This window comes from Notolabrus celidotus, chromosome 7 (genome assembly GCF_009762535.1).
Source record: "Notolabrus celidotus isolate fNotCel1 chromosome 7, fNotCel1.pri, whole genome shotgun sequence".
Classification (NCBI taxonomy): Eukaryota; Metazoa; Chordata; class Actinopteri; order Labriformes; family Labridae; genus Notolabrus; species Notolabrus celidotus.
Window position 1 is genome coordinate 20,643,207 of NC_048278.1, and position 27,733 is coordinate 20,670,939.

At 41.3% G+C, this 27,733-nt stretch overlaps 1 protein-coding gene across 2 annotated transcripts; it reads left to right on the forward strand.

Moving 5' to 3' along the window:
- Positions 1 to 266: 266 nt before the first annotated feature.
- fam184b (family with sequence similarity 184 member B) lies at positions 267 to 26,344 on the forward strand. 2 transcript variants are annotated; one of them, XM_034688134.1, is made up of 18 exons: positions 267 to 863; positions 6,712 to 6,900; positions 9,370 to 10,023; positions 10,628 to 10,763; positions 11,158 to 11,309; positions 11,534 to 12,079; positions 14,230 to 14,337; positions 14,466 to 14,764; positions 15,645 to 15,789; positions 16,531 to 16,650; positions 16,837 to 16,960; positions 17,345 to 17,475; positions 17,648 to 17,763; positions 19,117 to 19,473; positions 19,599 to 19,713; positions 22,212 to 22,319; positions 24,646 to 25,034; positions 25,659 to 26,344. In XM_034688134.1, the coding sequence occupies exons 1-18, from the start codon at positions 714 to 716 to the stop codon at positions 25,729 to 25,731; spliced, it is 3,912 nt and encodes a 1,303-aa protein (XP_034544025.1). In that variant the 5' UTR covers positions 267 to 713; the 3' UTR covers positions 25,732 to 26,344. The 2 variants fall into 2 exon arrangements, with proteins under 2 accessions (XP_034544025.1, XP_034544023.1); XM_034688132.1 differs by having other exon boundaries at positions 330 to 863; positions 19,587 to 19,713.
- Positions 26,345 to 27,733: the final 1,389 nt, after the last annotated feature.

Consider the following 27,733-nt stretch of genomic DNA (forward strand, 5'->3'; position numbering starts at 1 on the left):
ACAGCTACAGGGTGGTATAAAGTGCACTTTCTTGTAGAAATATCCATTGATACAGGCATACCAATGCTGAAATACAGGCTGCCATATTTTGCTGTTACTCTCAGAGTACTCTGTTTACGGCACCTGACTGTTGGAGTAAAATCACACGACTAGACCCCAGAGACCGTCCTCCTCCTCCCTCCCTCCTTCCTCCTCCACACGGTGATCGGCATTGATACAGCAGCGCCGGTAGGGGCGGGGCATTGCAGCAGTGCGCCTCTCGAGCTGTCTCCGGTAATGTTCTATAGGATACACACGCCCCTCTCCGCCCCTGCCGCGAGACAGGTGGTTGGACTGTATGCCTCCATCCGTGAGCGCTCCCTCTTAAAATAAGAAAAAACCACACACATATCTGTTTACAACAGCGAAGGGTCGGTTGGCGCGAGCGCGTCCCCGATGGACTCCCAGCGTGTGACCTACCCGATCACCGGGCGGATAGCGGGAGAGGGGGGCAACAACCGGAACGCACGAGGAGAGCCCCGCCGTTCTACTACCAAATGTTTTCCAGCGAATCGCTCGAGCTGCTGTGCACGGTAGGGGGTCTACCGAGGGAGGAATGAGATGCGCGAGTGAAAAGTTGACACGATTTTGGTGGGAATTTGCATTTGAGAGGCGGCAGGACCATTTGTGACTATCCTCCGGTCTGGAAAGTTCCCCTGTGTGGACGGTTCATTATGGCTTCAGGCGCCGGTAAGGCTGCACAGCCCCCCGGGCCGGGCTCCGCCGTTAACGGGACTGCGGCAGACTTCCAGAACATCGAGCAGGAGCTGTACGACTACCAGATGCACAGCAAGATGTGCAAGAAGATCGCTCAGCTCACCAAGGTAAGACCTGCCGGTGACACCGAGAGATGCGCGCGGCCGGGCGGACAAACGCACGCGCTGTCACTGAGTGTGTCAGGCTGATTGGATGATCTGATGGCTGCCTCGCGCTGCCATTGCGCTGGAACAGAGTTACTTGGTGCGAACGTGACCTGTAATTATCCTGTTATAGATTATGAATCAGAGGGACACCAGGAGAGAGCAACAATGTAAATAAATGTCAAATCGTTCCTTTATTGTAGACCATACACGTTATCAAAAGAAAACTACCCTATAGAAAGAATGTATATCATTATTGTAGACTCTCACGTCCTTTAACATTATGGGTGAATGCTCACACAATTACCTCTTGGAAAACTTGGATCGGGGTTCAGTCGTCTTCGTGACTGACAGTAATCAGACATCCGGGATCACTCAGAGCTTTGGATGCAGGCTGCAGGTCTCCAGCAATTTGAGAGCCAAGAACCTTGTGGCTGCAATTAAGATCGATGTGTTTGTCAGTTAATCTGCGGATTACCTTTGCTATGCAACGATTCATTTGGAATTCACTAAATGACAAAGTCATGAACATCTCACCGAAACAAATCACTACCATGCATCTCTGACTGATCAAGATAAAAAAAAAAAATCAGGTTTCCAAAGGTATCAATTAACATGGTGCTGAACCGATAAATCCAGCAAAACCCTGTACGTCAACAGAAAAGGTGTAACCAACAATCCAGTGTGTTTTTCTCAGTGTATGGTGGATGCCTAACAGCAGCAGCAGCAGCAGTAATAACAGTGTCTGTTTCTGCTGGTTTTTCATACAGTAAACAGAGCTATATGGGGATTTTCCCTCTCTCCGGTGCACAATAATGCTTACAGAAGCAGGGCATGACCCATCGCTTGTTGAGCTATGACAATTACTGATGACTGTGCAGTTCCAATCTTCCCTTATGGGTTCACTTCTGTGCATCTGTGTTTGTGTGTGTGTGTGTGTGTAATCAGGAACATGTCTGCAATGCAATACATGCTGCAGTTGTATTTGCGTGTGCTGTTTGGAAAGCTTGGTCTTCTTCATAGGTGCACACAAACAAAGATGACACAGAGGAGAGGTCAGCACTTGTGTCTGTGCTTGTTAGACAAATCTGCCAGCCAAGTCTCTCTACCTCTCATGCCCCTCCGCTCCTTCCATCCTAATAAAAATAGAAGACAGGACTTGTTTCTCTCTTGATATTTTATGCAGGCTCTGCCAACCCTGCTTCTTTAGCTCTGTGATGACCTCAGAGAATACATCTGAAACCAGGAGCTCTGATGAAATAGAAGAATCGTCACATCAGATATTTGGTGTAAGCATTTTCTTGGAGCTTGGGGATGCTGGGAATGTGACACACAGTTTATTGGAGTGTTTTGAGGCAGTGGAGAGGAAGTTGGAAATGGGTCAGCTGTGGTAACCTTATATATTTAATATCCCCCCTCCACACACACACACACACACACACACACACACACACACACACACACACACACACACACACACACACACTCACACATGCACTTGTACTCAACACACCTCCTCTCACTCCTCCACTCACCCATCCACACACACTTATGCTTGACTTACACACTTACACAGCCCCCTCCCCCTTCCAGAATCAGTGTGGTCTGTCCTGGTTGAATGGGTGCTGCTTAATATAAACCAGTAGCATGTCGGAGTGTGTTTACATGGCAGACCAAGCCAATGGGGAGAAAGCAAGGGCTGACCAGGCCAGCTGTTGTGAATGTTCACATAAGCTTGTGCATGAACGGGCAAACACACACCCACATAAGTGAAGAGTAGTGTCTTAATATGACTCAGAGAGATCAACAGTAGCATATTAGTGTGTGTTTGTGTTTGTACATCCATACACACTTTTGATTGGCAGCTTTAATTCTGTCCATGTGATTTTCTGTACTCAGCTAGCTTACACTAATAACTCTCCATGCTTTGTAATCCATCACAACTGGTACTCGCTATGTGTGTAGGTATTTTAAGTGTATGTGTGTGTTTGAGTATGTGTGAGTGTGTAGGTGTGGGCTGATGTAAGAGAAAGTGTGTGCTTGCCTGCCTGTTTCTTTGCCTAACCTCTTCTCTGTGTGCCATCTCTTCAATCCACATACAGCAGAGACAGAATATTCATTTCATGCTTTGCTGACTATGAAGTTATTGTCAATAAGCACAGCCACCGGCTGCTGAGGCTACATGAATAACATCATTGACTGGCACAATCAATATTGGGATCTGGAGACAGGATTTATAGTAGCATAAGGCTCTGGACGCTCTCTGCTTAAACTGCTACTATAAGCCTCTGAAGTATCTACATCCCAAAGACAGAGTTAAAGTGTGACAATTCTTTGTTAAGCTGGATTTAATAAAATGAAAGCTTTTTAAATTTTTGGGATAAGTGTTTTGATTTCTTCACAAGTAGTGGTCAATTAGGGTTGCCAAGGGGTGGAAAATTTCCGGTAAATTTCTGGAAAGTTTCCGGTAAATTTCCATGGGAAGTCAAGCTGGGGGATTTGAAAATATGCCAAATTGGACACTTTACATGGGAATTTATGGGAGTACACTGGAAATTTAATGGAAAGGTATCATATCCAAGCATAAATATTTGTTTTGTTATAAGCAGACATCCATACAAAATAGAAATCATCTGTGTATGTGATGGAGGAATGCAGAGTGCATGTAGGGGGCATGGTCTCAATAGCCCTGCAGTAAGTGTGCTATGTGCATGTGATTGAGGAATAGCATATTAGATATTCAACTGTACTTGCATGAAATCTGGTAGTTTTAGTCAGGATTATGCTGAAATATATTTTCTCCAACTATATTTAAGTTCCCTATTAAGGGACAACCTTCAATTTAGTAAATTCCTGGTTTATTCCCATACATTCCTGTTAATTCCCATGGAAAGTTTCCAACTTTGAAAATTCCTGGAATTTTGCAACCTTATGGTCAATACACATGTCAATTCTTTAACTTTATCTCTTTCACTGTTAATAAGATGCTGCATATCCAAAGCTAACTCGAAATGCAGTTAGATGCTAACCTTAAGATAGCCCAAATTACAGTGACCTGTGGCCACAGTAAAAAATAGATTATCTCTGTGTGCTAGCATTAGCTTTTTTTTTTTTTTAAACCGACAGGTCAAAACAAAACCAAATAAAGCTATAGAACCACATAATTCAAGTAAAAATCTGTAAATTACTGTGTAAAATGTTAAGAACAGTTTAAGTTTTGAAACATGAAATTATAGTCAGACAAACATCCATAGAGTTACAGTGGGAAGAAACTACTTTAGATGCTACGAATCAAAGTGAATTTTAGCTGCTAACTTTAAGTTAGCAGAAATAATATGTGTCTTTTTAGTCAGAAATTGTTATTACAAGGAAACAGTAGTACATGGCAATGAGAAGGCATAAGTGGCATATTTAAATTTGCTATCTTAGGCTAACATTAGCCTTCAAAACCTACAAGTAGAAATCAAACCAAATATGGGTGCTGTAAAGTGTGTGAAATGTTATCCCATTTCATTTTGTTGTATTTATATCCAACTTTTTATTTGCCTTGAAATAAAAAAGAGGATATTATGTTTAGAACGGGGATCTGAACAGGTAACCACTGAATATTTTTCTAGAGCAGGAAGTGTAATGCAAAAATTTCCCCTTAATAAGTCTAATTTGTTGTGATTATTTTTTAATATTTGAGACCCCTCAGTCACACCTACAATATATGTAAGATTAACATGTATATTCGCTGTCCTTCATTGGTCTGGTGAAGTCCCTTGACTCTTAATTCTAATGCTTGCGATTATATTAAAGACAATATCTTGTTTTGAACTTGTTTTGGGAATGATCTATCATCTTTTACATTTCAATGCGTTCCCCTGCACAAGAAAAACAGGTCCATAAAGAAATGCTGTTCAGAATTTGTTGTGGAAAAAGCCCTGATGGCTTCAACCCAGGGATGAAGTGGCCTCATTTCCAAGCATCAGTGCCTGACCTCACTGGAGCTCCTGTGACTAAATGAGAGCAAATTTGTGCAGCCAAGTCATGTTTAAAGGACAATAGTGTATTATAATCTCAGAATTAATGAAGGTGGTTTTGGAAAGAGATCGGAAAATCTGCATCCTGCCACTCGTCTCTGACCTCCCGTATTTAAGAACCGCTGTTGTGCTCCAATCAAGTTTCAGGAGAGCCCCTGCTAAATCTTCCTCTTCCTCCTGCTTATTTTCCTCCCTCCATCATTAGTCTCACTTTCAAACTGGGCATCGAGGACAAGCCAAGAGCAGCACGCACACATACTCCCCAAAGAGCCTGCCCTCGATTCAGAGTCCCCTGTCATGCCTCTGAGTCACGAGTAATAGTTTGTGAGCCAAAGTTCATGCACTATGATGTGATTGAATACCAAAAATCTCTCACTGTTTGACTGACAGTAAAAAGACAGAGGTGTGTTTCTGATTAAATTACAGAAAGATATATATCATCAATATCTGGCAATGAATTACGGGAAATACAGCACAGATTAATGGGCATTTGAAGTGTTGAGACCATGTGTGTGCACCAGAGATGTGGTGACATGTATACACACACACACACACACACACACACACACACACACACACACACACACACACACACACACACACACACACACACACACACACACACACACACACACACAGGGAATGTCCAGCCGTGCTGTGCCAGCTCTGTGCTGCAGACAGAGAGGCGTCTGGGTAAAATATGAGCCTGTGTCCCCTGCATACACCCATGCACATACGCACACACAAACACACATCTCTGTCAGTGTGTAAGTGAGACGTCAGGGTCAGTAGGAGTAGATGATGACACTGTAGACATAGTGTAGAGGGTAAAGTGAATAGTGGGGAGAAACAGGCCATATTTCAGGTGTTAGTCAGTCTCTATATCGGTCAGATGTGCTGGCAGGCAGAAGAATCACAGCATGGAGCTGCAGTGACTAGACTACATCAATGCACAGGACTTTGTTTACTGTACAAACACAGTGTGTCAGTGTTGCTGTTTAACCTCTACTATTTGTGTTTGGGGATTATTGTGTTGCCATGTCAGTCAGTATCACTCTCCTTTGTTTGCTCAATTAAGCCTCTTTTTTTTTTTTTTTTAGGAAGACTCAGTCAAGAACCCATCATTGGGATAAGATGACTGTACAATAATGTATACATTTAAACCCTCAATAATGAGGAAAAACAGCAAATAAAATCAAAACTCTGAAAAACAGATTTTTAGTCAATATCTTCTAAATTATCAAGTAAGAGGGCTAATAGACTGATTTAAATAGGTTGTCCCCTTCTGATAAGAATGATCATTTAGTCAGCAGGGAAATCTTTCAGTTTAAGCTCAACAATGATGGACGCTTTCTTCTTGAAATAATTCTGCAGTTTGATCCAAAAATAGCAGAAGTACTCTACGAAAGCACTTTTTCTTCAATCCTTTGACCCAAGGGACAGAAAACCTTAAAAAAATATTTTAAGCTACTGTGAAAAAATCCCAAAATAATCAAAAAGAAAGCCCATAGACCTTGTTGGCTGAGAATAGAAAAACACAATTATGACAAGATTTATTATAAACTTAAGGGACTGAAGGCTGTAGAAGGAACATCACTATCACATATAACCATGACACTGTGTTAGAGCAGAGGTTTGTCCATAACTTCTGTTGAAGCTGCAAAGAAAGAATGTTTAAGAAAGTTTAAAAAGATACATTTCTGATCATATCTTATCATATTACATCTATAAGTCAGAAAGATCAACTTCCATTAAGTCTTTGCTTGCTTGTCATGGCTGCTCTCCAGGTGATTTACTCTCTGAACATGAAGAATGAGGAGCAGGAGGCGGCCCTGCAGGCCTTGAGCCATGCCCACCACGAGGAGCTGCACCGCATCCTGATGGAGACATGCCATGAAGGGGAGGGGTCAGCGCTGAGGACTCGCCTCCTCGAGCTGCAGGAGTCCCTGGATGAGCAGCACAGAGTTGGAGCCCAGGTGTGTGGATATGTCAGTGTGTATTGGTGTGTGTGTGTGTGTGTGTGTGTGTGTGTGTGTGTTAGTGTGTGTGTGTGCACCCTCAACCTGCTGATCATGAGATAAACTGACCCTGTTCAAGGACACGCTGTATTGCTGTTTTTGATGTGTTAACTCCCAGGGGAAGCAGCCAATCAAACATGTCCCTCATGTGACCTGTAACAGTCAACCTCATTCAGATGGCCCATAACTTCACCTTGTCCAAGACTTCATGCCTTAATATACATGCAGCACACCATGATGAAGCATCACCATAAATCAGAAATGCCCATGTGATGCTCTTCGGAGACCAAAAGCATCCAGACAACTAAAGACATCAAACATTTATACAGACCTTAAACTTACATTTTGAAATCTTCTTACATATGTGTCCTGTTTTTGCTTTTAGACATTTTCTTTTGCCAAATGAGGAGCATCACATCACAGGAGTGAAAACACCCACCAGCAAATACATCCCCACCTCCCCACATGCTAATTTCTTCTGTACAAAGGCTCAGTTTTTTGTGAAACAGTGTAAAAACACAGAAGTGTGGCTAAAAAGGTTTTATATTTCTGTTGACCAGAGGCATAAACATAATCCCTGTGCAGTACAGCCTGACGTGGGCTACAGCATAATGAATACATTGTCAGTAGGAGGAATACATTATCAAAATTGGAGCAGGCCAGTGCTATAGAGCCAATGATACACATGTCATGATGATACAAAAACAATAAACAACTAAATTGCAGAGCTATGCATAGTGTAGTACAATTCTTATGAGCAGGTATGTGAAAATACCATAGACTGTAAATAAAAATGGACATAGTAGCCGTGACGTCACCCATCTGTTCCTGAGCGCTGTTTTGAAGCCAATCGACGTCGGCAGCCATATTGGAAATACGGAACTCAACCAGGCATAGTGCGGCGTAAAGAGGCGGAGTTTGAGCCTCCTAGCCGGCTATGTGTTCCCGACCTGGAGTTAAGTCAGCCATGTCCTTATTTGGGCAAAAACTCGTAATCTTAATATGAATAAAAATTCACCCCTGTATAGTGTGTGCTGATAGAGAATAGCTACGTAGAGCCAAGCCATTTTACAGACAATTGATACATTGATAATTTCCAATGAAAATAGTGTAAATTGGGTCTTAGATTAATGGTAAATACAGCAACTGTAGTCTTATCTTTGAACAACTAGTTAACCATTAAGTCAGCTAAACAGATAAAACATTGAAATTGGTCAAAAGGCTTTTAACAACACTTGGTTAATGATCTTGAACAGTTTCTGGACTTCGGGGTCTCTTTTGTCTTACTTTTCTGTCATGATGCCCAAGATGTTAGGTGAAGAGTTGAGACTGCAGGTAGGACAGATTAGCATTGAGACTCATCTTTGAATTAGCCATGCTGTTGTAATACAATGTGATTAGGCATTGTCTTGCTGAAATATGCAAGGTCTTGATTTTCTTGATTTCCAAAAAGAATATAACATTTTGATTTATCATCTCAGAGGACAGTTTTCCACTTTGCCCCAGTCCATCTTAGATGAAACATGAAAAAATTCTGGATTATGCTTATATATGGTTTCATCTTTGCATAGTGCAGATTTAGCCTTCAATTATGATTGCAGCAACAAACTGTGTTCACAGACAAGGGTTTTTGGAAGTGTTTCTGAGCCATTGCATTGATTACCACCACAGTTTTTTTTTGTTCACTGCTGCCTGAGGGCCTGAAGAACACCGCCATTCAGTTTCTTTTGGTTTTCGGCCTCTTCCCTTTGTACAGAGATTTCTCCAGATTCTCTGAATCTTTTAATTATATTGTTTACTGTTGATGATGAAATACCTCAATTCTTTGCAATTTTAAGCTGAAGAACATTATTGTGAAATTGTTGCACTGTTTGCTCATGCAGTCTTTCACAAAGTTGTGAACCTCTTCCCATCTTCACTTTTCAGAGACTCAGCATCTCTGAAATACCTTTTTTATATTCATGTCATGTTGCTAACATATTGAAAATGTACTCAATTAGCTTGGAAATGCTCCTCCACATGTTTTTTTTTAGCATTACACAACTTCTCAGGTTTTTGTTGTCACTATTTAAACTTGTTTGAAACAAGTTAGTGGCATCCAATTCAAAATGACCACATATTTTTCATTAAACAATAACATTTTTGAGTTCAACATTTGATGTGTTGTCTTTGCACTCTTTTCAATTTAATATTGTGTTTAAATGAAGCAACAAAATCAATCGACATTTTACACAACATGCTAACTTTTTTGGAACAGTGGTTGTAACAATGGCTCAAATTGAGTCTTCTTGGGTTTTGATGCCAGCCTCAAGTAGACTATCAAGGTACTGAAGAATTTTGCACTTTTGCAATGGCTTCATTTTTCAACACCAGAGGCCAGTTTCTTTGAATGTAGTTTGTGTAATATGTTATGCTCTGTGCCTCCAGGTGCAGGCTGACTTTGAGTGCTTTCGCATCCACGTGGAGGAGAGGGAACGTGAAACTGAGGCTGAGCTGAGAAAAGTTTTTGAGGAGAGACTCCAAGCTGCAGAAGAGGAGCTCCAGGAGGTCAAGGCCCAAATGGGTGATGCCCAAGAGGAGAACCTCCGTCTGAACAAAGATTTTGAAAAGGCTGGGGAGCAAATCAAGGAGTTGGAGGTCAAATGTGAAGAACTACAGACAGTAGCTGAGGAGGAGAGACAAAGGGAGGTGGAGGAAAAAAAGAAAGAGGAAGTGGAGAGACGAACAGGAGAACGGGAAGACTTGGAAAGAGTGAAGGTGCTCTTAGAGCAGGTGAAGGAGCTGAAGGAAGAGAGAGATAGAGCAGAGGTAGAGAGGAGGCGAGCAGAAAAAGAGGAACAGGAGCAATGGGAGCAGAAGATCAGTGACCTGAATGAGGAGAAAGAGGAGATGAGGAAGAAGATGGAGGCAGAGTGGAGAGAGGAGCGGCAAAGGTGGGAAGAAAGGGAAGAGGAGGAGAAGAAAGGGATGCACAGTGCTCTTAGAGAGAGGGTGAAGAGGGCTGAAGCCGAGGTGGAAAGTCACCTGGAGAGGTTTGCTGAGAGCAAGAGAAACACTATCAAACTGCAAGAGCGGATACAGGTACACACAAACACAAATTACTCACAGCCCTTTTCTCTGTACTTAAACTAGTATCCAAAGCTGGGGAAAGGGAGATGTAAGGAAATCAAAATACTGCAGATTTCTGCTGCTAATGATGGTGTTAATGGGAAAGGAGGTAGAGAGAAAGAACGAGAGAAAAGAGAGGTGGGATCTTCCTTGTCTTAACCACAGGCTGCCCTCCGTGAGTGCTATTCCCTCTGCCAGCTATCTGCTAATGAGCAGTTTGAGCAGGATAGATTCGCTGCACCACCACCATTACCACCTCGTGGATGAGCATTAAGAAGCCCTGCGAGAGCTGGCACAAAGCTGACATAAGCCCTGGCAGTAAACCATTAAAGGCTCACAGTTGGGCCAGATAGCTTCCTGACTCACCACATTTTCTCCCATTTTTCTCCCATCACATTCCCTGTCTCTCTAACTCGAGGTCTTTCTCTCCCTCCTGCTTGTCTGTGTCAAATTTGTGTCAGCTTCTCTCCCTCCCTCACATTTATCTCTCTTTTCTACTCCCCCATGCTCTTTGTCAACCCACAATACTCTGCTGCATCAACCTTCTTCTTGCTCCAAAAAAAAAAACCCAATCCAGGACCTGGAAGAGGAACTGGAGCTGGATCGAAGGCGTGTGTCAGAGGCTGAGGGCGTGGCTAAACGGGCGGAGGAGGAGTTGGCGGTGGCCAAAGAGAGGCTGCTGCTGCAGGAGGACGAGCTGCAGAGCAGAGCAGGTGATCAGTCAGTCTGCCTGTCTCACCTGTCGGCTGGAGAAATCTCTGCTGAGCTCAGTGCATTTCCATTATTCATTGTGACTCAGGCTGCGTTAATGAAGTTATAGCCGCACACCATTATAATATATACAGAAAAATGCAACACACACACATTATTCATTTTCCACAATGGGGAACAGTTTCATCAAAGTGTCATCATACCCAGTCAGCAAAAACGCTCCAAATTTTATTTATTGCATGAGAAAGATTTTTTGTTTTAAGCGCCTCCATGCTCAGTATCGGTCCATTGCTTTTATTATGTATAATCAATCAATTCATGCCCAGGCACATTTTGTGAGCGTGTTTAAGTTCTCTCGGTTGTTTATTTGGCGTGTGTTCTCTGTGTATGTATCAGAGGAGCTGCAGAACCGCGGAGGCTGCGAGGTGTGTGTGTGTGCCGAAGTGGAGGAGCTGAGGAGTCAGGTGAGCCGTCTGCAGAGCAAAAACAGAGAGCTGGAGCTGCAGAGCAGCGGCAGGAACAATGACCACGCCCGGCAGATACGTCAGGTGAAACCCTCAAACACACACAGAAAAAAGATATTATTAAGATTATATGGATGTTTCTCATAATCTCAGGATCCATTACCATTATGTATCTAATTAGTGAGGAAAAATGAAAAGAAATGTAATAGTTTAAAGAATCCTTAATTGCAGCTCTAATTAGATTGTATGTGAAATTAAATGAGAACCAAAAATCCTGGCGCTTGAATGCTTGTCATTTGTTTCCACAGCATGCTGAGGCTCTGTCCAGCCTGCGCTCTGAGATGGTGAGAGCCCAGACTGAGGAATTGCGTCGCATCCAAAAACATGCTGACGATGAGAGGGACAAACTGCAGAAGGAGATAGAAAAAGAGAGAGAAACCCTGCAGAAAGAAAGAGACCAAGAAAAAGAAAAGTTTGAGAAAGACAGGAACAGACTGCAGAGGGAGAGAGAGGAGGAGAAGGAGGTAGTGCACAAGGAGGTGGGTGAAATGAAAGAACATCTGAGGAGAGAAAAGGAGGAAGAGGTGGACCGGCTGCGTAAGGAGCTGGAGGTTGAAAGGGTTCGCGGCCGCTCGCAGTTGGACAAGAGCATCGAACAGGTGGAGCAGGAGAGAGCCAATGTGCAGCAGAAGCTGGAGGAGGAGAAGAAAAGATTGGTGGAGAAGGCAGAGGAGGACAGGAAGCGATTGAAAGAGCAGGTGCGAAAGGCAATAGAGGAGGTGATGAGGAGGCATGCTGCTGAACTTCAAAGTGTCCAGGAAGCACTAAGCTCAGAGAAGAAGACCAACCACGAGGTCAGAAACCACTTACCTTCATACAACTATGAAACACTACTAGCTAAGTTATCAGTTAAAGAACACACATTTACACTCATCGTGTTAGATCTTAGTGAAACACTGGACACAGCTGCATACCTGCACAGAGTCTAGAGCAATTAATAGGTTTAACAGTAAATACATTACGCTGGTTTGAATCCTATTTATCAGATTGATCTTATTTTGTAAATGTAAAAAATTAATCCCCAATGAATGCCAAAGTTAGTCATGGTGTTCTACAAGGGTCAGTACTTGGGCCTATTCTTTTCACCACATATATGCTGCCTATAGATAATAGAAAATCTCCTGAAGTGTTAACTGTTATGCAGATGACACTGAATTTTACTTAGAAAAATTAAGCATGATGAAACAAATCTGTTAACCAAACCTGAGGCATGACTTGAGTAGATATAGATGTGCATGGCCCGGAATTTTCTACTACTTATCTCGGACAAACGGGGTTCCCTTTAAGTTCTATTTGATTTGGATATGTCAATAAACTACCAAGTAAAGTATATTTAAAGCAACTGTGAGGAATTTATGGTTTGTGTTGATTTTGGTGCCTCCTGCAGTGAGAGAGAGAGAGAGAGAGAGAGAGAGAGAGAGAGAGAGAGAGAGAGAGAGAGAGAGAGAGAGAGAGAGAGAGAGAGAGAGAGCAGTTATTCATATCTCTTTACTGATCTTGTCCTTTACACAGATAAAAAAATACAAAAATGTAAACATGAAACTGTTTATGCAGGATGCTGCTAATAATTTTGTCCCACACCTACTCTGTGGCAGTGGTTTCAGGCATGGAAAATTATTATATAGAAAAAAGCTTTGTGCTTGTGCTTATTGTCTTTGCATCAGTATTAATTTCAGTCTGCTTCATAAACAGCTAAAAACTCCTCACAGGAGCTTTAATTTGAGTCACATTGCAAAAAAGCGAGCATATTCTGCCTCAAAACAATGCAGGGAACTAGTCCAGAGTTGTGTTACTTTTTATCTGGGTGTTGCAAACCCTTATTATCACAAATGCTTATAAGGTTGATTTATCAGCCTAATCATTTAAATTCATCTCAGGCACTCAGATGTTGACCTGCACGCAACATGCCACATTTCAGAGAGAGTGTGTTTGCATGCTTGGCTTGACCTCCTAGAATACTTTCTAGTACTTTATTTTTAAACCAAGGCTGTCAGATTTCTTTCTTTTTAAGAGCATTTAAACTGACAGTGCCATAAAAGGACAGGCTCTGTTATGAAAGAGGACACACTTTTTCCAAATGTGCACTTATCAGAATTTTAAAAATAGCCTGCTGTGCAGCTGTGGCAACCAGCTCATCGTATAGGCTTAATTATTTTAGTTTCAGCTTCACTCAGACTTGGGATTTAATTATTTTTTTGCAAACAAGGACAGACTGCTTTGAGAAATAATTTTCCCTTTCATCCTGTCACAGCTGTGACAGGCATACTTTCCCCTCGCTCTGCCTCTGTGATGCAAATGAGCGTTTTGTAGAGACTCTCTTAAGAAAACACAGAAATCCGGATTCTCACAAAGAGATCCTGCATTGTTAAACACCTTTTTTCTCAAACCCTGAACCAAATAATGGCTGTTTTTGATTATGTGATGTACAGGGAATCAGTTTGCTACAATAAATAGGCGACTGACTGCATATAACAATGCATGTTTGTCCTTTTATTGGCATTATGGGCTGGTGACCTCTTAAATTGATGACCTAATTGTGACTGCATGTCAGCAGCTGCTCATATCTTATGACGCCCCTTTAATCAAATGTTTGTAGAGAGCGGAAATGGTACAATTCTGCAGATATTTTATATCAAAGGCAAAGATAAGATGTGTATCTGCAAAATCCAAACATTTTTGTGTGGCTCAAATTTGTTTCCGCTATTCCGTCTGGTTGGAAACCACAGCTTTATTTCGTTTTTTTTAGCTGAATTTAATTTCATAAATATACAGAGACTTTTCCACTTCATTGCCTTTTTGTCAAGCCTTTTTATTACCTAGACCTCAGTATTACTAAATATTATCAAGGTGTACAAATAAGGAGACAATAATGTGGTTGAGCTTAAGTGCTACAGAGAGGTTAAGTCATGAATTGAATAACACTTTTAATGACTTTCCTTTGAAGATGTGTGCGCATCTAGATGTAGAAAGAAGACGCAGTGAGGAGCTACGCAGTGTGCTGGAGAAGGAAAGAGAGGAGCTGAGGACAAAACTGAGAGACACTACTAATGAGGTTTGAGGTCACACTACATTTGTGAAGTGTGTATTTTTATCAGATCAAACAAATCAGATAAATCTATATGTAGTATAGATAATAAAACCTTTGATGAACATGTGAGGTGAAAGTTTCTGTGCTTTCAGATCTGCAGGCTGGAGTCAGTCATCCAAAAGCAGGACAAGAAAGAGAAGGTGGCCCCTGAAGCTTCACCCTTGTGCGGGCCGCAGTGCTCCCGTCTGGAGGAAGAGCTCCACCAGACTCGGACTCGGCTAGCTCGGATACAGGAAGAGGCAGAGAAGCAGCGTGACAGGCAGCAGAGAGACATTGCATCCCTGAGAGCTGACAAACACAGGCTGGAGGAGAAAGTCCTGGAACAGAGCCGACTGAACGCAGAGAGGAGTCTTCTAGAGCAGGGCCAGCGGCACACCGAGGACCGGATCAGGTAGCAAAATCAACATCGACCTGCCAGAAGTGCTTAGTCTAACATTACAAAGTTTGAACTCTGCTTTAATCATCCCCTGCTCTCCTGTTAGCAGATCACAGGGGCAGATCAAAGCTGAGAGGAAAACCAACCAAATTTTGGCTCATTTAAACTACAGCATCCCCCTCCACCTGCTCATCTTGATCTAGGGTCATTTAAACAAGCTTTATTGACATTTAATGTGTTCAAGCAGCGCAAAAAATGCCAAGACATTAGCCGGAGCAATAAAAAAGATACATGATGCTACAAATGATGCATTAAACAACATCAGTGCATCAGTGAATATTAAATCAATACCACCAAATAAACATGAGCTGTAATGTTTTTTAGAAACCAATTAGCCTGTCCTGTTTCATTTAGTGATTCCAAATCTAGCAGCTTCATCTACATTACATACTGGAAATGATTACACACCCTGAAAATAACACTTGACTTTAATATGAAGTGGTTTAAACTGCCCTGAAATACAAGTTTAAATGCAGATTTCAGTGTACAAAACAATAATTCTTCAATATGGGTTTACTTTCTTGTCCTCTTGCAAAGTTTTGTTATCACAAAACATGTAAATTTAAGGTAAACTGCTCCTACTCTGTTTATATGAAAAAGGAAACCAGGTTTGAGATTACATCAACATTGGAGAAGTAAGTTATTAAAAAGTAAAATATAATCACCATCTCTGTTTAATCTAAGACTTAGTATCCGCCCGCCTAAAATCAAGAAGCATCCCCGACGAAGAAGTCACAATAACATAATTACACACTGGATAGCAGGAAGGAATAAACAGCACTTTTGTGTGTTGGTTACCTCTGCTTCACTTCCTGCTTTTGCTGCATGCCTGCAGGGCAGAGTGTGAGGATCGTCTCAGAGCGGAATTCAGGATCGAGATGAATGCTGCCGTGGCTGAGAGTGAGCAGAGATGGCAGAACAGAGAGCAAGAGATGCAGACGCAGATTTCTGAGCTGCAGAGTCAACTGAGCGAGGCACAGGTGAGTCCCACTCCCAAACTGCAGGAACCATCTGTGGTTCTGGTTTTCAGGGACTTCAGCCATGAAGAATTTTAACTAGAGGCATCCAATAATAGCCTGATGATCAGACTGTATTTTCATTTACTTTACTGTCCATGTTTTTCTAGAAATTTTCACAAAGAAGTGAGGAGATGTAGACAACGTGAGTTTCGGGACTAATCCAGACGACCAACAAAGCCACTTTTTTAAAACCAGGCTAGAAAAGATAATCAGTTTGATGGAGTAAATCTATGCCGTAAAGCGCATTTAGTAAGTGTTTCAGCTTATTAGAAAAAGTGTTGAAATGATACATTACCAGAACCCAAGACTTTGTAGTCCTGAAGACTATACATTGGAAGTATTTGAAGAGTTAGAAAGATGTGAAATGTTTACCAGGCAGCAGGAGTTAGTCAGTTGAGCTGCATTATGTACGATCCATCTGGATTTTTTCTCCTCAGTGGCGCTGATTTCCCCATTCCCCTACTTTATGGAAGTGTGCTGCCGAATTGCTGGAGTACATTTTTAATTAGTTCCATAAGCCTTTTTTGCACAATGAAGTCTGATTATTTTAATTATTTATTTTAAGAAAGCCTGCGAAAGTCTTAAACAAAGGAAACATCTCCATTTAATTGGAAGCTTTCTACAAAATCATCATCAGGGGATTACTTTGACGGAAGCACAGAGCTTTCAATATATTTTGCTCACAATTTCTCAAAATTGCAGGCGGAGAAAAAGAAGGCGGGCTCGGGAGACGATTGCCATGGCAACCCCGAAATTGACAGGCTGAGGAAAGAGGTCCAAGACACCAAGGAGATAAACAAGAAGCTGAGGGATCTGCTGCAGGTGCACAAACACACACACAAAATAACACATGTTCTTTCGTTCATAGGTTTGTGATGAATAATTAAGCAGCTTTGATGATCGTGCTGCAGTGAAGAGTTTTATCTTCACACACAGTGAAGTGAAGTATATCTGTAGTGCAAAGACAGGCTCATAAAGAAACAATGTGTGTGTATTGATGTGCTAAAGGAGCCACAGACTCAGGAGGAGAGACAAAGCCACACCATGGCTCTGCAGGCGTTGGAAAGACAGGCCAAAGAAGACGTGCTGTCTGAGAGGAACCGACTACAGACATTGCACCACCTGGAGCTGGGTAACACACACGCACACACACACACACACACACATACTAACACACATGCGCACCTACACACATGCCCATCGACACATTCACTCAAGCATTAGCATAAGCACATGCAGACACTGACACCTTCTGTGAAGCACACACTTACACAGCTGCATGGACAAATGAGCAAGTACACACACAAACACACATACACACACACACACACATACATACACACACACACACACACACGGAGCGATGTACACATTGAGATTATAAATTCAACAGTGAAGTTGCTATTGCCATGGATACCCTTCACCATGGCAACAGCAGAAGGGTACCTGTTACAGTGGGCCCAATTGATTTTGTTTTTCTGTATGTGCTTTTGTGTGTGCGTGTTTGTGATATCAGATAAGCAGCGTGCAGAGTTGACCCAGCAGCACACAGAGTGGAGCAGACAGATGACCCAGAGACACATGCAGCAGATTGAAGACCTGCAGGCTCAGCTACAGGCACACACACAGATGATGGCGCTGCAACAGGTAACTAACACATATTGGTCCCATTGGAATAAGGGCGCAAAAAGTGAAACACCATCGGGCAGCAGCACTAATCATATTAAAACGTGAAATCTGAATCTTGGAATTAAAGCAGATATTGATGGAGTATTTCTACTGTGTGTGCGGGGATGTGTGTGTGGGTGTATGTGTGTAGGACCTAAAGCAGCAGAACCAATACCAGGTGTTTGAGCGACAGCTGGATGAGAGTCGCTGTGCCGTGCTGGAGCTTCAGAGAGAAAATGCAGCTCTGAAGAAGCAATTGAAGGAAAGGTAGAAAAATAAGTTTGGACGTATTTCAACAACAAAGAGGAGATGTTTCAGAGCCACAAGAAAGTGTCATCTGAAATAGTTGTTAACGTGGTGTTTCTTTCAGCTGAATGTGCTAAAATAGTTTTTAAAAAAATCATTGGTAGTGGCATCTAATCGACAACCCAATACAAAAGATAGCTGTTGTACTAGCAGAAATGAAAAAGCTACAGTTCTTAACACTTCACAAGCCAGAAAAAGTGAAAGATTGTGATGTTTCACTTAGAAAAAGGAACAAATATCAAAATAATTGGACGATTTTGTTTCTGTCAAACTGCGTTTTCTAAATGTTGGTTCAGAGGACTGACTTATTTTTTGTCTATAGCATAACTGAAATAAAAGCTAGCATAATCATAATAGATGAAGAAATGATTTGGAAAAAAATTAGATATTTACTTGAAAATGACAACAATTGTTAATTTCAAATACCAAAATAGTTCCTAAATGATTTATTCTGTCAGCTTTATAATGTCAGTTTATAAGACTGAATTTTCTCTTTTGCGTGAGTATGAAGTAATGGCGAGCATCATGGTAGCAAAGCCTAGCATAAAAACTGAAAACAAAGAGAAACACTGACCTGGCTCAAATTGGCTATAACAACACCCCTAAAGCATCAAAATCAGAATCAGAATCAGAATCAGCTTTATTGTCGTTGTACAAGTACAATGACATTTCGTCTGACTTATCTCCGTTTAAAGATAAGAATTTAACAAGAATATTTATAGGAAAGAAATGTTCATCAACTGGCCATAATTCTCCTGTCAGCCACCACCTCCACAGGGTCCAGGACTGAGCCGGCCTTCTTCACCAGTTAGTTTAGTCTTGCTCTCCTGTATCCTGTCCGCCCACAGCAGGTGAAATCCTTCCAGTGTGGCGTCAATGAACTGCATATGCATGAACATTGCAAAAACCTAAATTTAATCAATGAGCTTTGGAATTTCTGGTAGGTTTGTTTTTACAGCAGCCAAACTAGCTAATATTGTCTGCTTAGCCATAGATACGCTATCTGTCTTCTTACTTTGGCTTCATTTTTACTGGACACAAAATTGTTAATTTCAGCATTTTTCTAATGTCATCACTAATACATATGAATTTATTGGTCAAAAGTACAGTTTTTTTTTCTTTAAATGTAATTTAAATGTATCTCCGTATTTTTTAATTAGTAAAGAGTGTTTCTTGCCTGTTAAAAATATCTGAATAATTAAAAATGTCTATATGAAAATACAGTCATTTCCTAATGTATCATAACTGTCGGATTATATTGAACAGGCCACTTCTGTGGTTTTCTTCTTCCCTATATTTGCTATCTCTTCCCAGGTCAGTGCAGAATAATCCCGAAACTGAAGAGAAAGAAGAGGAAAGTGTTGAGCTGCAGAGGAAGAGGGATGCCCAGCTGGAAGAAGAAGCACAACGTCTGAAGGAGGAGGTGGAGAAACTGAGGGTGGAGATGGAGAAACTGGAGGAGTCACAGAAGCACTGGGAGGAGAAGAAGGAGGAAGATGTGAAGGAAGAGGAGATGGACGAGGAGAAGAGGAAGGAGCGGGAGGAGGAGAAGAGGAAAGAGGAGGTAGAGGAGATCAAGAGGGAGCACAAGAGGGAGATGCAGAGTCTGGTGTCTGAGTACAGCAGCGCCCAGACGCATCTGCAGGCTCGCATTGTGGCTTTGGAGAACGAGTGAGTAGAGGACCAGTGCATGGAAACACGCACATCATATTCTAAAATAAATTCACTCTTTGTGAAGATGAGGACAGGTACAAGAGAAAGGTGTGTGTGTGTTTGTGTATATGATTTAACTGCAGACTGCGTGAGCGGGAGGAACGCTGCAGGAGAAGGGAGCCACGATGTGATGACGTGTCGCTGGGGAGACTTCAGGAGAGACTGACAGAGAGGGACCAGCTCATTAAAAGATTGGTGGTGAGGGCAGACACACACACACATACACACATACACACACACACACACACACACACACACACACACACACACACACACACACACACACACACACACACATGAAAAACACTGTACATCATATGTTTATCTGTAGAGCTAATGTCAACAATATGCAAAAGACAAAAACAAACAATTACTTAATCCTGCTATTTTTTAGGTTTCCCTTCTTTATTCCTGCCAAAAAAAATTAAAAACACACTAATGGTAAAACTCTGGCACTGGATGTTCCTATATTTTGAAAAACACTTTACCTATTACCAGTCATGCTCTGCTTTAGTTGGTTTGAGCATTCTTCATGAGGAAAAACAGAATTTCCTCATTGTGTGAAAGGCTCCATTGAAACATTTGACTCCATACATTCCCTCTGCACTGAAAAGAAGAACATTAGGGTGCTAGTTTGATGTTTTCTGTAGGTGATGATCAGGGCCCAGTTTTTCTGTTGATTTCGTGTCAAAGTAATGCATAAATTTTCCTGCTGCAGTAAATACTCAGTTAGGCATCAAATGTGTATCAGTGTGAAGCTGAAAATAGTTCACAGCAAATGTACTATGTGCTCCTTTTATATTCACTAAAAGCTGCAGTGCCCAGCTGTTTTGGGAAATGAGTAGTATTTTTTTTTGTGTGACCCAATTTTTGAAGTGTTACATATTCACTCGGAACAGATAGGCTTGGTGCTGATTGCTATGTAACAAACAGTTATAGTACTGGTGAATGTAGTCAGATGGACTAAAAATTACAACATCTATATTGCAGCTGTAAAAAAACACAAGTTTACAAAGTGAAACTGAAATGTTAAAACAAAGCAGAGGAGACAGAGGTAAAAGGGGGGAAGCAATAAAAGTAATACAATAAATAACTAAAATATGAGGGTATTAGATTAATAAAAAGACGGGAAACATTTAAAATACAGAAAATAAAAATAATGATAACCAAAAATGTAGTTTTCTTAATTGCTGACTGTAGAAATAATAAAAGCTGTATGAAGTCTTTCCAATTCTACAAATGATACCTGGGAAACTAACAAAACATGTTTGTTGCATGTTCTGTATTTTCAAGTCAACTAGAAGTCCTCCTGCATTCAGTATAACATGTTTTTACTTTTATATACATCTTCTTGTGTCTCTGTTTAAACTTCCAGGGGTGCTGGTGGCCTAGCGGTCTAAGCGCCCCACATATAGAGGCTATAGTCCTCGTCGCAGGGGTTGCCGGTTCGATTCCCGGCTGGTCGACTCCGGTACTTCCGGAGCCAGCCTCAAGCGGATTCTGGATGAACTGCAGCTTTTAGCACTTCCACATTGGACTCATATTTTTAGACTGGAGGTTGCCTCTTGGTTCTGAGAGAGATTTCCCAGCTAATCGGGGTTACGCAGTGGGGCCTCCACTCGACCAATCAGGACAGAGGGTTTGGGAGTAGCTCTGATTGGTCCGTGATAACGGGAACGAGAGGATTAATAAAATTGCCTTATACAAAGGCATTGGAAAACACAGAGATTTTGCCATAATCTCAAATTACTTCACTTACAGATGAGTACCGATTGGTATTATGACCTTTTCTCCAAACCCATCAGAAAAAATCTTAAGTTTTTTACACCATTCCTAACAACAGCAGCTTTAAGATATTTTCTGTAAAATGACTTTGATCCCATCACAAGCCAGTCATGGGATTTGAGCTTGAAACTATAACAGTTTCTTTTAAAGTTTGTGCTGAAACCTAAGGCATATTTGAGTAATTTTCAAACTATAGTAATTACTACCCTCCACTTGAGGTCCACCTACTTTCTCAACATGCAGCTTTCCTCCATATCATGCTGTCCTCATTAGCAGATTTAGTTCGCTCAGTTGCTGCTGGGCAAACCAAGCAGTCTTAAGACTTCTTTTAATGTAGAGCTGGGAGTCCTGGTGGCCTTGTGGTTAGGATGCATATCTTTGTTCATGCAATGTTCCTGCTTTTATATCCTCCAGTTAGTTTTGCCCTGTTTTATGTCTTTTGAAATATCAACTGTTGCTACACAATGAAAGCACACCCCTGAATATACAGTTTAAACAATGTGATGTGTTAAAAAGCTTGAAAAACAAAACCCTCCACATCAAAGTAAGAAATCATTTTGTTAATGTCAGGTGACTCTAGGGAAATTCCCAGTGTCAGATGATGTGACCAAAAGATAATGTAAAACCTTGCTTTATAAAAAGAGCTTTTTTTTTCTCCATAAGATGCATGATTATAACCATCACGACCAACCTCGATCAGCGCCTTCATTAACCATCTGCAGTTATGCATACGTAGGAGAAAATCACATTTTTTAGAAGTGTCCTCTGCCAGAGTGTGTGTCTGCCATCTGTGTGGCATGAGGCAGCTTAGCAAACAAGTTTACCCTCCAGACACAATACTTACACAAAAGCAACAACACCAACTGTGAATGAGGCCAACGAAAGTCCCTCCTCATCCTCCTTCCCTCCAGGAAGAGAGGCATCAGCTGCAGCTCCACCCTCCTGTGGCCGGGGACAACAGCACCCTCCGGCTCCGTGACAGCAAGTCCCGCCCGGGGAGCGCCACGCCAACCATGAGGGTGAGTTTGTCTGTTCTGTTCAGGCACAAATGTTTTCATCAGAGCCCGATGCCTTCCAGCCAGAAGTGCTCGCTGGGTCAGAGCCAACTTCTCCCTCGACAGATCGCCAGAGTCCCAGTGTCCATCACTCTGCTTCTAATTACATTCAGATTGTCCAGAAGAGATACAGCCTTACGTAAAGAATTATTTGCTATTCCTATTTTTTTTACTTTATATTTGTATTTCAGTTTTTTATTTGTTAATATATAATCTCAAACTTTTATTTGAGCAACACTTAATGGACATTCCTGTCAAAACTAGTAACATCACAGTAATTTAAAGCAAATATTGAGGCTGCAAAAGAGCAGGGTCCCATGTGTACAGTCAGTGTAGGATTTAGTGTGTATAACCTGCGTTCATTCATTCTTGTGTCAGTTATGGAAAAGCATGCACAGGGGATTTTTAAATCCAAGCTTAGTAATGACTCATGTCTGCTGTTTGCAGACTGTATTTCAAATTAATAAAACAGCCCAAATCTTATTAATATCATATATCCACATTATGGACTTCATGCTGTTATGAGCCCTAAGCTAAGATGGTTATAACTAATTCTACGAGTGAGAAAAAGATTAAAAAGATATATGGATCCACATGTGCAGCAAACTTGATCCTTCTCTCATGACTATTCGTAGAATGTGTTTGGTTATTTGGATGTAGAAAGACTTCATATGCAATTTTTTCACAGTTCTTCACAGTTAGCCTTATTTTAGGTTGACAGTTTGAAGCTCCTTTAGGGAGCTAAAATGCAAAAGTCTAACAAACCGCACTAATATTTGTACCCATACCTACATGTGACCTACAAAAGTAGAGAAGTCCATCATGGAGAAAACAGATTACTTCTATGTAGTTATTTATTAGTATTGCCTTTAACCACTGCCATTGGGACGGTGTTGGACAAGGCACTTTACAGCATGCTGCTGAATCAACATTTTACATCAGAAGTCACACTAAGTGACATGTCAGACTGTTAGACAGCATGGAACCTGTTTTTGTAGCTGTTTCTACTAGGGATGCACCGATCCTACTTTTTAGGTCCCGATACTGATATCAATACCTGGGCTTTTGGTATCTGCTGATACCGATACTAGCCGATCCAATCCTGGTATTGATTTAACAATCTCTATTGCTTAATGTGAGGATAGAATCATGTTTTGGCAACTTCAGGGGGGGTTCCAAGTGCTAAACCAGAGGTTAGAATCCCTTTATTTCAAGGATCCGGAACAATTAAATCCAATAACCTGTCAGTTTTTTCACACTTTGAATCCATTAATAGAAGGTTTCTTCCTTCTTTGCAGTCGACTACAGCTGACGTAAAGTTCTTCCTTTGGGCTTCCATTATATTTTTCAGCGCGACTGCCATCTATCGAAACATTACTGCTGCACATGTTGCAAGTTTCAGGCGGAATTGTTAGCAAAAGAAGCGTGACATGCACCTAAACTACAGAGCCTCTGTAGTTATCTTCCATCATGCTCTGCCTGGCAAAAATGCACAGACCGCTGGTGCTGATGATGTAGGAGACGCACATGGCTGTTGTAAACACAGAAAAGCATAGAACTGAGATGAATAGATCTGCCCTATGGATTGGCACTATATACCGTCCCTTTAGCGGTTATGTGTATGAAAAATTACAAATTTGTGACTCTTGTCATTGATGGTCTTGTTTGCAACAGCACATGACCTGAAAATTATACTGTCAAGAACAAACAAGTCTGGTAGCTTCTTCTCCGCCATTGTTGTTACCATAGTTGAAATCAGTAGAGCCACCCAGTCTTGATTTTGAGTGGTTTCTGATGGATAGGTGACATTTACAATCACAGCTGTGTTCATAAAGTTACATTTTCAACTGAGAGAAGTGAGCACAGCAACAACAAAACAGCTAGGGTTTTTCTGCACTTAAGACACTGATTGGAGAAAACACTGGAAATGCATACATTTTAGATTTGGTGTTGCCAGTGCAAAAAAAAAAATGCTGTTAGTTGACATAGGCCCTAATTGAATGAGGGGTTGGAAATATATCCTTGCACATCCAATGTGGTTAACAAGTTATAATGTTAGGGAAGATTTGAAGAAGAAAAGCCTTCTGACGCATAAGGAAATAAATTAGTAGAGAAGGAGCCAGGTAATTTTCAGATCTACAGTACTCCCATTCAATCAGACTTTTGCAACCAGTGTAGTCATCCCCTGCTGGCCATTATGAAGAATGCAGGTTTAAGGATAACTGAATAATGGAAACATCATTTTGATTATTTCCATACTAAACATAATTTTTTTGTTTTTAACAAACAGAGAAAGCGTGTGGAGTCTCCTCCTCGTGTCACCAGCATCCCCAGCGCCGGTGCTTATGACAGAAGCATCCTCCTCCCCCAATCCTCCTCATCGTCTTCCTCCTCCTCAGTCCATCAGCACTCCTCCTCCACCCTCCCTCATCAGTCCTCCACCCACCCCCAGACCACCCCTCACTACTCCACCTCATCTCTTCCACACAAGCACACCTCCCTCTCCCTCAGCCAACAGTCTTCCCCCTCCCTCCCTCGTTCCACCAGATCCAGGACTTCCTGCATCCCCCCAACCCCAGCGCCCACCGCCCCGCTTCCAGTCTGCCCCTCAGCACAAACGGGCATCCGCTACGTGTCGCCCTCCTGTCAGGAGCCACACCTGCAGGCCCATTCAATCAGGTAAGGACATTTTAATGTTTAACTGTGATGCTGTATAAATAAGAAATGTGGCAAGCGAGGAGCTCTCACAACTATTCAGATTAATTTATGCTTTTGGCAAATCATGGTTAGTTGAAACCAAAAACATAATCATAATCAAAAATCAGCAAGCAAAAAATAGTAAATCGAGCTGCAACAATAGCAATTTCTTGTACAATTGTACAAAAATGGAGAGTCTTACGGGTGTCACATAAACTCTGCATAGAATCCACATTTTGATTAATTAATGCCAGATCTCCATATAGAGGCCCGCTATAAGATGGTAAGAGTCACGCTCACATGCCTCTTGAGTAGAGGAGTGCACCATATGAGCATCAAGTGACATATATTTATAAATACACAAGTATGTTTGCAACAGGATGTCTTGACCAGGTGGCACTTAAAAAGGACTCATCCTGTTCATGGCAAGAGGAAGGTGTATACCCTTAGTATGTTTCCTTCTCATGATGGAGGATAATTTTGCATCTGTTAAAAGGAAAGAATCTGCTTGGCCAAATGTATGCTTCAAATGTTGAAATAGTGAAATTTCACCATTGATAATCTGATATATATGATTTTAATGTGCTTCTTTTTTTGTTATTTAAGGGCCCCATACCTGGAGCCAAGGGGAACCGAGGGGCTAAAACAGGAGTGGTTCACCAAATACTTCTCCTTTTGAGCACAACTACACACACACACACACATACACACACACACACAAACACAAATGCACATACACACTGCAACTGCAAATACATTTCTTCATATACAGTTCATTTGCTTCTTATAAACATCTGTTTGCTTCCCAAGTACAGAGCACACACACACACACACACACGCACACACACACACCTGCACACATGAACAGACATGAACACATTAACAGACATATGGGCTCATCACCAGCAAGGCCATCTCAAACATTGCCTCAAAGCTCAACCAAAAAGTGCTTCTCGAACACATGCCTGACCTCGTCTCCGAACAAAGGTCTGCTGGATCTTGTTTGTATAGTTTGAAATGTCTCCATATCTTTTTTTTTTTTAAAGCAGTCTTCCTTTTTTTCAAATAAAATGCAACCTTTGCTCAACTCTCATCACGTTTTTTCCGGGCAAATGTACATGTCTTACAATGAACAACCAAGTTTCTCTTTGAGTATGGGAGCATTCGACGTATTCAACCAAGATCCTCGTCAAAACGGACACACACGACTCACTATACCAAAATGAAGCTTGTTTCATGGATAAATGTATGATAATCTTAATGGACAAATTGAATAAAATATTTTGTTTTTGTAAGAGCCTCCTCTTTGTCTACCAGTTTAACAAACACAAAGAAAAAGACCAGGTGGTTTGTGCTGGATACATAAAAATCCTTCAACATGACATTTGGGCTTTCTTAATGTATTAAAAACTGATTTAGAAACAGTTTACAGATCTAAAAAAATACCTGCTGGGTCTGAGTTAGGCTAATTCCCAGAATGACATGCCTCATATTGATTTACAAGTAGAAAAAAATTACAACCGCCTAATTAACAAATACTATACATGTAAAACTAACAGCAATTATATATTGACTCAGTATGCTTTCTAATGGCCAACTTAAATAATCAGTCAATACAATCTGCTGAATGTGTATCTGCTTTTGCATTACTGATGCATCTTTCTGCTCCTTTTACCACCGAGCAATTCTCTGCATTGATTTACAGGCTTCCTCTACAATCCTAACCTTCATCAAGTTGCTCTAAGATCAAACTCTCCAGGGACATGAAAAGGGAGAGTCCTTATGAGGTGTGTCTCAGATTTTGAAGTTAAACTATATTTTGAAAAACATCCACAAGGACTTCACTTAATGAGGTTCACTCTCTTCCCGTATGTCCATAAAAAACCTTCCCTGGTCCTTTTATTTAGTGAGTACCTGTACATATTGTCTAATATCTTAAATTCACATGCAAAGCTGTCAAAATACTTTTCAATTTAGCCAGTCAAATGTCAGAAAAATAAAATCAGGGGCGCGCTACATGTGTAGGGGCTGAAGTCCTCATCGCGGTGGACGCAGGTTCAACTTCTGGCCTCGACCATTTGCTGCATGTCTTTTCCTGCTCTCTGCTCCCCATGCTTCCTGTCTTTCTTGAGCTGTCCCATTAATAAAGGCAAAAACACTCCAAAAATCTAACTTAGTAATAAAGAATCCTTTGGTTAAATGTGACTTGAAAGACACCCAGTCACAATCATGTGTAATCCCTATAAAACAGAGTATACTCCTAACTTCTGATGATAAAGTGGCAGTGGAGAGCATTACTGCATTTATGGTTGACTAATTAATTGATCAATTGTCAAGCTGGCTGGGACTAACATTTCCGTCCATTGACTTATTGATAAGCCCCTTTAGTAATAATCTTGCCACATATACACCGTGTTCCAAATTATTATGAAAGTTGCCTTTTTGTGAATATTTTAAAAACTGTCAACAGTTGTTTTCAAATTTGTATTTGTCTTTTGTCTTTTCCTCCATGGAGGAAAATACATTAAGCTAAAGTGAAAAAGATGCCAGTGTTCATGCATGAGCACAATGCACCGTTACACCACCTCCCGTTATCCCAAGGACAGGACGTCATCTCAGGGCGTTAAAGAGGATCGCCTCATGAACTAGCCTGCCTGCTCACCTGATCTCAACCCGACTGA

Coding starts and splice junctions, on each gene's coding strand:
- fam184b (XM_034688132.1), top strand. CDS start 714: ATGGCTTCAGGCGCCGGTAAGGCTGCACAGCCCCCCGGGCCGGGCTCC. Junction 12,080..14,229: donor AGAAGAAGACCAACCACGAG/GTCAGAAACCAC, acceptor TTTCCTTTGAAG/ATGTGTGCGCATCTAGATGT. Junction 14,338..14,465: donor TGAGAGACACTACTAATGAG/GTTTGAGGTCAC, acceptor CTGTGCTTTCAG/ATCTGCAGGCTGGAGTCAGT.